Source organism: Macrobrachium nipponense, chromosome 6, assembly GCF_015104395.2.
Source record: "Macrobrachium nipponense isolate FS-2020 chromosome 6, ASM1510439v2, whole genome shotgun sequence".
Taxonomy (NCBI): domain Eukaryota; kingdom Metazoa; phylum Arthropoda; class Malacostraca; order Decapoda; family Palaemonidae; genus Macrobrachium; species Macrobrachium nipponense.
This window is the reverse complement of record NC_061108.1, coordinates 38,127,996-38,142,968: the sequence shown is the minus strand read 5'-3', so window position 1 is coordinate 38,142,968 and position 14,973 is coordinate 38,127,996. Positions and strand designations below refer to the sequence as shown.

General features: G+C 36.7%; 1 protein-coding gene across 1 annotated transcript in view; it reads right to left on the bottom strand.

The window, feature by feature from the left end:
* Positions 1-321: 321 nt before the first annotated feature.
* LOC135216419 (probable cleavage and polyadenylation specificity factor subunit 2) overlaps positions 322-14,973 on the bottom strand; it is a 217,622-nt gene continuing 202,970 nt past the window's right edge. Inside the window, exon 17 of the mRNA XM_064251764.1 lies at positions 322-3,164. Within this exon, the coding sequence (XP_064107834.1) occupies positions 3,072-3,164 (93 nt within the window). The 3' untranslated portion in view covers positions 322-3,071. The remainder of the gene's footprint in view (positions 3,165-14,973) is intronic.

Sequence of the window (14,973 nt, the reverse complement as noted above, 5' to 3'; positions counted from 1 at the left end):
TAAGAACTAGCTCCATATCTTATACCTTTATTGAAGGTAAACATTCATAATGGGAGCAGCAGTTATAACTCCATTTAGTGTTAAGTCAATTTGTTGCTTCAGGATAGGATTGATGTGCTGCAGTACAAATGCAATTTGGTTTTACCTGCTAACTACCGCATAATCGTGTTTGAAAACAGTAAAGCCCTTAGTCTGCTACTAGTAGCGGGTAGTCTCTTCCCGAAACGAAGAAAGAGCAATCTTTTAGGCTCTTTCATTTAAATCCTGGGTTTTAATATTTTGGAGATTGTGAAGGTACAAATTTTTATATAGGAGCATATCTTTATATCATAAATGTATTTAATATTTCAAGTGACTCATTCTAGAAACCTTTTGGACCCAGACACAGGGTCCCCCTCACGCCACTTCTGTTTCATTCTGGCTGAATTGAAGCAGTTTTCTCTACAAGGCTGCTTTGCTGCACATGGATGAGAACCTTGCTCCCTGAATGAAATCCAACTTCTGGTGGTAGCAAAATCCAGAAAGAAATGTTAAAAAAACTAATGATAAAGATGGTTAATTAGAAAATTAATTATAAAAGACAATGGTGGTGAAACACATACAATATGGTGATGTGAACTCTTCCAGGCATGAACATCAAAAGCTACTTTTCTTGAACATAAATAGATACTCCAAATCTTATACACATATAGTATACGTACAGACTTACATACAGACTTACAATCCCTTATCCATATACCTTAAAATATATTTTTTTTATTGTGGAGAGAAATCTCCATTTACAAAAGTCAAATAGTACAGAAATATTTAAAAAAACGTAAGTTTGTATATGACTTGCATCCAGTGATGTTGCATATATTATCATCATATTGCATTTTTTAATCTGAACATTGTGATCATGTGCTATATACAATTTACATTACAATAACGTTTTCATTCTCAAAAGCAGGTGACTAAGCAATACCAATCTCCTCACAGCCATTACAGAAGTTGCTAAATGAAACATGATTCAAAGATATATTTTTTTTTTTGTAAAAATGGAGTAAATTTTAATGAATTATAGGTGTGATTTAACCAGTTTTGGATATTGCTTTTGTCTATTCTAAAACATTTTGCAGCCTGCAGCCTACATGATTAAATTTAGTGGTATACTTCTTTGAAGACCTTCTCCATGCTAAATGCAATGTAACTTAATAAACGTGATGGTTACAGCAATTAATAACTGCAAAAAGCTGTTTCTCAATTTAGTTGTTTATATTAGGTTTTGCAGTTGTGTATGGCACTGTTTTAAATGAAATAGTAAGTGGTTGTTAATTATAAGATATAGTAATGAATTATTAGACAAACCACGTGCAGTAAGCCTATTTGATTGTATGATGATTTGCATCAAGCCTAATGAACTTTTGCTTCTAGGCCTGTTAATTAGTCAAAAGCTAACTTAGTTATAATATGCAATGCAATAATATGCAAAATCAATGGAAATACTGAATCTGAGACAGTATGGTATAATCTGCTGAGAATTATTACTCGCATATTAAGCATAGCCAAGTGTAATCTCCTGAAATTGCACGATACACAATACAGCTGATGAAATCTTGTTTTGGGGACAATGTTTTAAGGGATGCAAGATACATATACATTAACACATGCACAAGTGTATATGTTGATTATGGCTTTTTAATGCTGTACATTTTTTGGTTTTACATAGTTTTTGTTGGAAAGGAAGTGTTTAAGTGTATTTATGGATGAAACTCCAGTTTTGAAATCCAAAAAAATCCAAAACTCAAAACACAGCCAGGCCCAAGGGTTTGGATAAGGGACAGTGAACCTGTAACAAGAAATTACAAAAGTATATGTGTTCAAACTCCAGAACATTACTTACAAAGTGAGGCACATGAAAAGGAATAGATCCAATCTTCATGAGTTTGTCCAAATTTTATAATTTCTGTGAAACAAAGATCTCAAGTTTCAATCTTGAAAGCATAAGTAACAAACACTAATGAACAATATGAAATGTTTCAGTCAGTCCTGCAAAAAGACCAGTAACTTTGGTTCACTACTGGGACTTTAGTCAAATTACTAGTATGCAAAGTATAGTCAAATCACTAGTATGTAAAGTATAGTCAAATCACTAGTATGTAAAGTATGAATTAAATTATACAATATACAGAAAAAGTATGTACTTCTAGCATAATGTCACAGTGCATCTTTAAATTTTCTAAACTTATTGCTATTTTCACTGCACTGAGAAAACTAACTCAAAGTTCTCAAAGATATTACAGCAAAAATAAATTTTTTTTATGAACACATGAAAAATGAAACTTCAACAATAAAGCATTTTATCAGTCATGGAAAGTCACCTTGGCTCCAAACACCAAATTCTTACGCTGTACTAACTTTTAGTGATAACATAAGAACAATAAAAAATATAATCTAACTTTTATATGACTACACTATAAATATGCAAAAGAATTTAACAAATTTGCAGTTTCCTTTCCATTGTCAACTATTTTATTGTTAATATTGTACTATTCATTAAATCTTGCTTTTAAGTACTGCAACAAAATAACTATATTAAACTGGTATGAAAAGTTTAAAATATGTTATTAAAATTTACATACTATGTACATGAGATTAAGGGACAAATGAAGAGTTAAAATAAAAACTACAGTTCAAGGATTTTGCACTTCCCAAACTTTAAAAATACAGTTTTTGGTCCCCCCAAAATTTTTCAGGTAATTGTAGACAACCCTCAGACAAAAATACTATGGCATACTTATTGTGTGTCCTTATGATATACATAAACCACTTTTCCTTGTGTAAAATTCTGTATCTTGATATAAACCACTTTTCCTAACATAAAATTCTCTATCTTTCTAACGTGCGAGTACATCACTTTTATGATTATTGCTGTACTGTTGGCCCACCATAATGTTCCTGACCATTAAAGCAAAAGTACAACACAAAGACATTTCAAACTAAACAGTAAGAATTATCTACACCTTGTTAACAAAAATCTTAAGAGACATAATCATCAAGTTCAAAGTGAGAACACAGATGCACAAGAGGGCCTATAAAATTGCATATTGTTGATATAGGAGTTCCCTGATTTCGTAATAATCTGCACTCAGAGGCCCTTCCAATGATATTCCACCAGAATCTTGCTGTAAGACAAGAGGAAAAGTATTTTAAGCAAATAAATCCAAAAGCCTAAAAATACACTGTATATAAAAACAAAAAGAACATAATTACCTTTGTAATTTGTAAGAAATTTCATGAGAATATAAAGTGGCTGAACAAGCAAAAAATGACTCATGTCTTCTATGAAAAAATGTTACAGAAAAAAATTAGTTTTTAAATACTCTTTGTGTTGTAATATACTTAGATTAGTTTAGAAATGGCAATAATATGGGAGTAGAAACTTTGGAGCTAGAAATGACAATAATATGGGAGTAGAAACTTTGGGAGCTTTAGAAATGACTAATATTAATTAAATTTGGGAGTAGTATTTTTTTGGGAGTAGAAATAATGAAACTTATATAATATGGAAGTAGAAATTTACTGGAAAAGCTAGAATTTAATGACAAATTTTAATATGGGAGTAAGAAATCTTTTGGAGCTAGATGCTAATAAATATGTTTGGAGTAGAAACTCTGAAATTTGCTAGAAATGACAATAATATGGGAGTAGAACTTTGGAGCTCAGATGGGCATAAAGGGAGCCAGAAAACTTTGGAGCTAGAAATGACAATAATATGGGAGTAGAAACTTTGGAGCTAGAAATGACAATAATATGGGAGTAGAAACTTTGGAGCTAGAAATGACAATAATATGGGAGTAGAAACTTTGGAGCTAGAAATGACAATAATATGGGAGTAGAAACTTTGGAGCTAGAAATGACAATAATATGGGAGTAGAAACTTTGGAGCTAGAAATGACAATAATATGGGAGTAGAAACTTTGGAGCTAACAGTATTTTTAACACTGGCCATAAATCTAACCAGATGCAATTAAAAAGCTGAGAGTATGAATATTGACAAGGTAGATTACTTTTAAAGGTTCTCTTCACAAATTATTCTTCTTGATTACAATTCAGAAATAATATGTGAAGGATTTTGAGTGTTTGAGAAAGCACAAGCACGAACAGCTATGAGGCATGATTTGTTTCTTTTGGTTATAAATGAAGACAGAAATGTTCCTCATGTCTTTGCACTTGACTACATTAATCTTTTCTTTTATTTACTAGTTTTCAAAAATTCACTTTTGCACACCTGATAACTTTCTATTACCAGACCTAATAATAAAACTGGAAATATAGTTATATTAAAAGAGAAATAATTTTAGTAAAAGCAAATATAAGAAGTTATCATAGAGATAATAAATAAAATGAGTAAAAGAGATAATAAATAAAATGAGTGATACAGTAGGTGATATAAAAAATATCCATACAACTAATTAATACAAAATGCCATCAACTAGATAAGAAACATAAAAGTGACACCCGACAAATTAAATCTTGTGAAAACTTCAAAATTTCAAAGAATAATGAAAAAATTACAAATAATACGCTGATATAGGTACATAAATTTTTTGGCATCCTTAGATCCAAAGCCATGCTGGATCATAAGAGGATTATGTAACAGTAACTCAAAAACACACTTCTGACACATCCTGTGTCTGTAAAAACATAGTATGTGGCTTGAAACCTAAACTGGACAATGTTGAATGTAAATAAAAAATGACAAATTTTTAAGTAATTTGTGTTTTTCTTACATGCAAACCTGAGGTCTTTTTTATAGGGGATTAACTTTCAGCAAGCTGGAAATCTGGCCATTAAACTTTTTGCAAGGTGGTTATGGTAACAGTTACCAAAGGTAGGGGCAGTCCACCTAGTCAGAGTTTGCTCAAATCTATGCAGCTTACTTAACTATGTAAAGACCCCAGGTTTGTATATTAGGAAAAATACAAATTACTTAAAAATTTGTCAACTGTTTCTACACGAATACAAACTCTTTGTTTTTACATGTGGGTGACTTACTTTTGGACGAGGATTGTAAGTAAATCTCTGAACTGACACTAGAGAGAAGGAAGGATTTGCATCACTAATCCAAATAAAACTTGATTATAGATAGGTTACTCAGTCATCTAGATCACCTGCATGCACACGTTCCTCTGTCCACTGGAAGAGGAAGGGAGGAGGCCAGTCCTACACACACACACACACCTCCTTGCAGCTGGGTGAACTACATGACTGTTGAACATCCACCATAGGATCCAACGTCCCAAGATAAAAGAAGATGAATGTGATCTGAACGATTACACTCCATCCCAGTACTTGACCAACAGGTTCTTCCTGAATGCGATGGACAGACCAGTGACCCTGGCCTTGAGAAATCTTGCCCAAAATGTACTGGTGTCACCGGGAAGTTGTGGGGTATGCTTATTTGATCATCTCCCTTGTCAGAGAAATAACTATCAGACGCCATTTCTTGGGCAAGTGGAAGCTAATGAACAACAACTCATTGGCATTGGGTTGAAAAACTAGTTCACGGAGGCAACAGAAGTGTCATACTGTCATTGGTGCCACAGGACCACAAGAGGAGGATAATCCACCTCACTGATCACCTTCAAAACTTGTAAAACGAGTGGGCAGATCAGAACAGAGCCAACTTCAGGAAGTTGAGAAACGGAGGACTATGATCAAGCTTCTTCTGAGGTTGAATGAATTCCAGAAGTTCAGGCTCCAAGATCAACTGTCCTTATCTCCTGACTTCACCTTGCTTGTGATGTCTGGTTGGCAACTGTACTTAATGTACTTCTGTCTGCGGGTGTACTTACACTGCCTTAGAGTAAATGAATGGACACTAGGCTGTTTTGGTAATCATGGCACTACAGTACATACTGTGATGTTGTTGCTCTCACACTGAGGAATGTCTATCTTGGATCCTGAGACTCTTGAAAGACTAAAAAGAACTGTGTTCAAGTTCCAAGAAAGGAAGAGTAAGAGCTTGCTACTATGGTCAATGTTCTGAAGAATGAAAATTTCCCTGAAGGAGGGTAGTGTAACCAGGCACTAAATTGGTGTCATTGCTATGCTATTAAAGGAGTGCCTATTCAAGACACTGAGGCTCCTGAAGCTGTCTGAAGAGCCACACAATACTCTCTCCTCGAGTTGTATATCAACTGATAATTGCAGCAGTAGCTACAGCTTACATCTACTCCTCACAGCAGGAGTGTAACTGCATCAAGTCAAAAGAAATGGAGCTCCTAGACACCACTTCTTGACTGAGTAGGACCAATTACAAGTTGTCAAAACTTAGTTTAGAGGTGTTGTTGATAGCTAGATCTGTTCAGATAAACTAAAGTAGCCACCTATACATGTTTGTTATCGTTCCTCTCTCCCCTTCCTAGAGAGAGGAAGGGTTTGCTACTGAAAGGTATATTTGTGTAGAATATAAAATGCTCTGAACTACAGTATCTGACCACTTCCAGCATATGATGACTCCATCTTCTTCATGTCCATAAAAAGAGAAGAAAGGTGAAAAGGGAAAGAAAAGAGACAAGCCATCTCAATCATTCTCATTTTCATACCCTCATCTTATGCAAAATACAAACTGTCCCGCTAGGGGCACTGGGTGAGCTACACAACTTGAACACCACCACTGGACCCAAGGAAGAAAGTATCCAAGGACCTGTGGGCAATGTTACACAGGTAGAAGGAATTGAAACTAGCAGTCAAAATACTATGAACAGAAAAGTTCTTGAATGAATGGCAAAGAGGAGACCACTCCTCTAATGTATTGTGCTTTTGTATGTGCAGTATTGGCAGCAGAAACTGATGAGGAGGAATAGGCATGCTTAATAACTTCATGTAGCCTAAAAGAAATAGTTTTCTTGGACACTTCTTTCTTAAACCGACCCTAGTGGCCGAACTTGTCTGTCATTCATCCCTCATCCTGGAGCGTGACTGGTTGACCACTGCAAATCTGTGCACCCGCACCATAAATAGAGGAGATGATAGGACACCAGCCCCCATCCCTTCTCTTATTGACTAAGGAACTACCATGGTAACATTCATTAAAAACATTACGTGAAGCCTAATTTTGGATCCTCAGGCTTAGAGCTTCAAGAAGATCTAGGCTATTGCGGTGAATAATAGTTCAGGTTGGACTAGGTTTGGTTAAGTCTAGGCTAGGTTGAAAGTATCTAACCTAACCCAACCTGGACCCCTGAAGAAAGATGATGCCATGAAACAAGAAGACACCGGACGTTGAAGAGCAGGTTTGGTAAGGTAGAGTAGAACTAGTTAAGCCAGGCTAAGTACCCAAACATACCTAACCCAACCTAGTCGTCCCTTGTAGAATAGGAGACTACCTCCTGGTTGATATCATTAGACAAGAAATTCCAGGATAATGAAATTCAGGACTGGTAAGGCTAGATTAGAATTAGTTAGGCTAGGTTAAGTTAGATTAAGTACCCAACTTAAACTAACCTCTTGAAGTGTATGTGAATGCTCTTCAGTTGATGCTTTGATGCACGATGTATCTCTGGAGGGGAAGTGTGTACAACACCCAATGGAAAAGTAGTTGTGTCATCATTAGGCGAAGTCCTCTCACCTCTCTGAGAGAGGCTGTGATGGTCAAGACCCCTCTTTTGCTTCTAGAATTAGCCTTCATATTTGTGCTGAGAAATGAATACTGAGGCTGTTGTACTGAGGAGTACAGGTCTGATCCGTAGATCAAAGAAGTTAGAAAGTAATTCTGATTGTACCAGGAAAAATCTTGCACAATCAAAATTGATCAATTCCTGTCTCAGAAGCCTAGGGCAGTATGGTTCTACAGAACTCTGTAACTACCTTGGCTCAGCAGTTGAAAGTTAATATTAATGTACGAACAATCAAGAGTCAGTTTTGGAATGAGAACGATGAAACAGGAGATTTCTTTCTACCTGGAAAGTGTCTAGTCTCTGGCCGAACACAATAGAAAGAATGGGTCTGACTGAACACACTCATTGGCAGAACCATTCTGTTTGCTTTTATGTAGATATGGTGACGTCTGTTGGTGGTTACCTACATGATCAAAAGGCATTGCACAAATGTGCTGTTGCTGGACTTGTACTTGGGTGTCACCACCTTACACCTTACCGTCATTATATTTCGCATTCTGGAAAGAGAAACCGCAACATTGCTCAAATTCGGGTGGACAAGAACAAGACTCGGACAGCTGTGGTCATGGCTTGCATGGCTGCGGTCGTAACTTGCACAGCTGTAAATGTAACTCTCAAGGTCGTGGACAAAATGCTCAAGGTTGGAGGCGTGATTCAGACAGATGTCCAATGTGCACAGCTGCGGGTGTGATTTGGTGCCATTCTAAATGTCGACTGTAGATCTATCAATGCTCTTCTCTCGACAGAATGAACGAGGCGGTGATCCGATGGGAAATCAAGTGGTGCAACATGGCATGGCTGTATGCCATCCCATTCTCTTCTCAACCCTTCATGTGAGCAAGATGAGTGGCCCGTTCCCTGACACGCCATCTTGAGACAAGTTCCACACCCTCCTGTGCGATGGCCATGTGTCAATAGTACATGTATGGTCATTCATCCGTGTTGTCATACCCGTGGCCAAGTGACCTTGAATGACGAACCCAATCTCTCCCATGAGAACGAGAACATAAGAGACTATAAGATGTTAACCCTTTAACGCTGATTGGATGTATTAAACGTCGATATAAACTGTCTGTTGGGTGCCGATTGGACGTATGGAACGTCGATATAAAATTTTTTTTTTTTAAATTCGCGGAAAAATAGTTATAGGCTTACTTGGCAAAAACTTTTGAATCACGCACCTTTGGGGATGCTGGGAGCTGACAGATCAAGGCATTGTTTTGTTTACAATTGTTACCCAGGCGCGCAAGCGCAAATTTCTTTCTTCTTGCACTAAAAAGTATCAGCAACACATCTCAGATATTATTTCGTCACTTTGACATAATTTTTGCACCATTTTATATTAGCCGTTACATAGTTTTATATATGAAAATGTGCACAATTTCATGTAGAATACAACTAAAAACAACCCATGGTTGTAGCTTTTATCAGTTTTGAGATATTTTCATATAAATAACAATAAGTGCCATAATTTCAACCTTCGGTCAACTTTGACTCGACCGAAATGATCGAAAAACGCAATTGTAAGCTAAAACTATTACATTCTAGTAATATTCAATCATTTACCTTTATTTTGCAACAAATTGGAAGTCTCTATCACAATATTTCGATTTATGGTGAATTTATGAAATAAACTTTTTCCTTATGTCCGCGCGGTAACTCTCTAAATTTTTTCGTCCAATTGTCATAATGTTTGCACCATTTTAAATTAGCCGTTACATAAAGTTTTATATATGAAAATGTGTGCAATTTCATGTAGAATACAACTAAAAACAAATTATGGTTGTAGCTTTTATCAGTTTTGAAATATTTTTATATAAATAATGATAAATAGAAAAAATTTGTCCTTAGGTCAACTTTGACTCAACCAAAATGGTCAAAAACTGCAATTGTAAGCTAAAAAAACTTACAGTCTAGTAATATTCAAGCAATTACCTTCATTTTGCAACAAATTGGAAGTCTCTAGCACAATATTTAGATTTATGGTGAATTTTTGAAAACAACTTTTTTTTGCGTCCGTGCGTTACGAATTCATGCATCATTTTGTGATAATATTTTCTCTGTGTTGCCTTGATCGTTTTACAATGTGTTATATACCAAAATGATCACAATTTAGTGTACAATACAACGAAAAAAAATTAACTTGTTAGCTTTAACCGTTTTGCTCACAGCACGATTTGTATACAATTATATAGTATTAAATTATTTTTTGCGCTGTCATATATCCCAATATTTATATATGATAATGATATTTTTTCATTTCTGATGATTGCATACTAAACTTCAGGCAATGACAAAAAGGGAGCCAAAAATGAACTCTTAATCTTGAAAACTAAGCATGCTGTGATTTAAAAAAAAAAAAAAAAATTTCCGCTTCAGCGCTCACTCGCGAACGCTGCCGGCATACGGGAGACGATTTTTAAAATACCGCTTCGGCGTTTAAGGGTTAAGGAGCAAGGCCAAACAACTAACTGGAAGACTAACTTTTAGTATGTGCACATCTTCACGGACATGGATCTGCAACAGGAGACAATCATGAAAGCTTGAATGTTGACCGACCAGAGGGCCTTCTGGTAGAGGATGAACAGGGAAATCTGGAAAGATGGTGACTAATGTCACAAATGTGCGAGCAACGATGTGACACGGGCCTGGAATCGAAGCACTTCTGCATTTGTGCAGAATCTGTCATGTTTGTCATAGGAATGCGGGACTCTGATAAATGGGTTAACTGCCAAAGCCTTCACTACCCCCAAAGGCTAACAGGAGCCTTGACATTCCTCTTATGACAACAAACAGTAGGGTCAAGGGAAGAAAGCACTGCTGTAGATTTCCCAATTGCCAATCTCTGCTGGAGTGAAATACCCATGAGGGAGACCTGCAACACTTCTTCACAATATGGGTGAATCTCTCCTGAAAAACAGCGTTGACTCTGTCACCAACTGTTTCATGAGAGCATCAGAAGGCAAAGCACCAGAACAGACCACTGCAGAAGGGGGTCCAAAGCTCTGCAAGAGATACTCTGTCAACAGTGGGAGAATAAGCCGCCACCACGGAATGAGAGGAATAAAAAAAAAAAAAAAAAACTTCCAAGAAAGATAAAGCAAATGGAGGAACCAGAAGGAGAATAAGAGGTGGCCATCGAAGGAAAAGAAACTTTTTCCAAAATGGTGCCCTCTCCCTCCCGACACTGCTCAGGAGACTAAGAACAACAAACAGAGAGGGGCTCAGGAGACCCAAGAACAACAAACACAGAGGGGAAGGGAGCAAGTCATTGACTCAATCACCATCCTCCCCTCCTGAGACGGGGCAAGAAACAAGACAGGAACCGTAGACAGGAACTCCCATTGGTTCTGGACAGCAAGTCGGGACAAACACACTGTCAAAGATCTTGAGACAAGAAATTCTGCACTGAGGGAGAGGGGTAAAAACTCGCTATTTAAGGAAGACAAATCTTTGTACGATCTGCATATGAAACCTTCACCTGGAAACATGAAAAAACTTTCTTGTGTCGATCTTCATCTATACATCATCCGAAAGACTAAAACATTAAAACATTCCAAGAAATGTGTAGTCTAAAATAAAAGACAGTGTGTTCCATAAAATAGAATACACAAAACAAAATAAAATTATATAAGAGAATATATCATTATAGAGACAAGAAAAAAATGATGAATTGTTTCAAGATATGCATGGTATAAACAAAAATATACGAACACAGAAAATAAACCCAAATGGCACAACAGAGAAGGAACACAATTATCAGTGAGACTGCAGCCAAAAGTAAACTGCATAGATTTGAGCGAACTAACTATGTGAGTGGCACTTCTGCCCTACCTTTGGTAACTTACATAACCACCTTGCAAGAAGTTTAATGGCTGGATTTCCACCTTGCTGAAAGTTAATCCCACAAAGAGCCCAAGGGTTTGTATTCGTGTAAGAACACAACTAAATTAAATGCACAGAAATAAAAAATTAACACTATGCATATGTGCATTTGCCTACTGACTTTGTCTCAGGCTTTAATGCTACATGTGCAGTATTAATTACTTTATGGTATACCTTTATTGTTTCTGGCCGCATAAACACACACACACACACAATCATATTTAACCCCTTCGGGACCGTGACATTTCTACGACCTCATGGAAGGTACAGTGACGCTCCCCGTGATGTATAAACGTCGTCATAACTCCATAGCACAATAGGGAAGCTTGTAGCATTGGGTTATGTCTGCTATTGGTTTTTGCAAGCGTGGGTGGGCTGTGATAACACACACTAAGCTCATCCTACTTTTATTTCAGCCAATCGTGGACATTCTTGGCTATGATGTCACAGCCTCCTCACTCATAAGTTGATGCACAGTCATGGCTGCGTTCATGCATGTTTTTTCATGATTATTTTTGTTTTCTCTGATGATTTTCTTTGCTTTATTTGCATTTTTACTGTAAAGCCATGAGTGAAAACAGTGATATCTCTTCCGAGGAATATGTTCTTTCTGAGGAAGAGTATGATAGTGATGACGAGCTCTCAAGTGATGAAATAAGTGATAATGACGTGGAAGAACTAGAGGTAAAAGGTGGGTTTACATATGTTACTAACATATTAGAGGATCATCGTCCAGCAATGTTGCCAGACTTTTGTGACGTTTTTTCAGGGGTAAATCAAGCGCTTGGGGATGCACTTTTCCTTACGCCTAGGGATTCATATACTAATATTTTTTTTATGATAATGAGATAAAACTGTTCATGGGCTAATGAAAGAGCTGCATTATTTTTTCAAGAAAATCCCCCCCAAAAAAGAGAAAATTCATGGGTTGATATGGCGAGAAGTAAAAGTAAATGTTATATATAATATAGTATATGTGTGTATACATATATATACACATGTGTATATATAACTTCACATTCTTTTCCATTAATATATAAAACAGAATAGAAAAGTCTGGCAACATTGCTGGACGATGATCCTCTAATATGTTAGTAACATATGTAAACCCACCTTTTACCTCTAGTTCTTCCACGTCATTATCACTTATTTCACTTATTTCATCACTTGAGAGCTCGTCATCACTATCATACTCTTCCTCAGAAAGAACATATTCCTCGGAAGAGATATCACTGTTTTCACTCATGGCTTTACAGTAAAAATGCAAATAAAGAACAAAGAAAATCATCAGAGAAAACAAAAATAATCATGAAAAAACATGCATGAACGCAGCCATGACTGTGCATATATAATATATATATATATATATATATATATATCTTATAATATATATATATAGATATAATATATATATATATATATATATATATATATATATATATATATATACATGTACTTAGTCCTGTGGCCGACTGTACCATGTTCTTCTTGGCCACAACTCATGCATATTGCTGGCCTTCCTGTTCTTTATGATGTCATGGTATGGCCAAATATTTAGCAATAAAGACATCTGGATCTGGGGATACATTACTGGATGTGGTATCTACACTACCAAAATGATAAGAGTTGATATTCTCAATAATTTGTGGCTTTCTTTTAGAGTACCTTCTGCTACCAATAACGATCTCCTACTCATGAGATTTTTGGCCAACTTCCACACAATTATCTTTAGAACCTTCTATTCTGTTCTTGAATTCAAATGGTTCCCCTGATAATACGTAAACAAGGATGGATAATTGAGAAGCCTTTGAAACATTTAGTATACCCTTGCTTAGAATCTTCTTGTGTTATGTCAGAAGGCCAAGAGGTTGTTCTTCCATCATGAGACATGTCCATAGTTCAATGAGTCAGGGAAGTTAAAAAAATCAAATTAAAACCCTCTTTGAAAGCCCTATAAAGGAACCACCAGCTATTCATGAGGTTCAGTTCTTCACTAATAACACCAATAAGAACTGACTCATAACCACCTCCCTACCCAACCCTGATGGTTGACTGATTGATGGTTAACTGAATACATAGCACCAACATGGTTAGAGAAGCATAAGCATAGTCCTAATCAGTTTGTTTGGACTGAGGCTAATACAAGAATACCATCATCTCTCACTAATCATATTGGCGGGCAAACCAGACTGAATACTGAGCTCTGCCACATATACAGGCCACATCTGGAATCCACTGGCAGATAATAACCTCAAAGCATGAAGATCCAGTCTCCAAACAGAGGAACTGACAAAAGTATGGTTGATGCAGAAGGGAAAAAGTTCCAAAAACCACCCCTAATTCAGCCAGAGAGGAACTGTAATTGTTACATAAAGTTTCCTGGATTATAAATTCTTCTCAAAGACTTACCTGTTCATTGTAAATGAAAGAAAGGTGCAAAACTCCAAATTGTCCCAGGGAAACCTAACAATCACTAATGAGGGTAAACAAGGCCTTTCCTGCTGAAGCTGTTTCCAGTTATGTTTTAGTATCTGGTATGAACTTTTGCATCACTTTCCACCTTCTGTTCTTGTGTTCTTGTCAAAATTTCTACTGACAAGTGACACAGGCTTTCTGATTCTATGTCTCATTGATGCTCCTGACAAGCCACGGTAGTTGTTCTGTTGAACATGAATCCAACATTTATGGCCTTCACATGTTGACTGGCTTTCTGGGCTACAAAAACTGACTTCAACACTAGGAAATTTATAAGGCAATTCCTCACCTGCAATGACCACTTTCTTACCGACTTGAAGACCATGAGGTGAACCACTCATTCTTGTAACTGCATCTGTGAACATAAGCTTTTCTGGAGCACTAAGGACTAAAGATAAGCATATCCTTAAATTCTGAACATTCTGCCACCAGAGGCGACCTCTTCTTCCATTGTCTGAGGTGGAAAATGGGTAGTTGTTTAGTTGAATTGCTCATAATTATTAGTAACTATGGTGTTGGTCAGAACTACAATGAAGGATCTAGGTTTGAGTCTGATTCTTGGAGTAGCCTGGGTCCTTAGTCCTGGAATAGCTAGAGTTTTTGGAAGTAAAACTTAAGTCTTTGGTACTGGAGTGACTTGGGTCCTTGTACTTGAACAGTTCAACTTCTTAGCAACTGAGCACCTCAGTTCCTAGTACTGGAGTACCTTAGGTTCATGATACTGGAGTGGTTCAGGTCCTTTCTACTGGAGCAGCTCTGGTTCTTAAAACTAGTGGTGCTTATGTCCCTATCACAAAAGTGGACTGGGTCTTAGGACTGGAGCAGCTTGAACTCCCTGTGCTGGGACCCTAGAGTAGCTATGATCATCAGCACAGGAGCAGATTTGGTTTCATGAGTGATCACTGGAAAGCCAGCTATCATGGTTCCTTTTCTGTTCTTGGCTTCCATT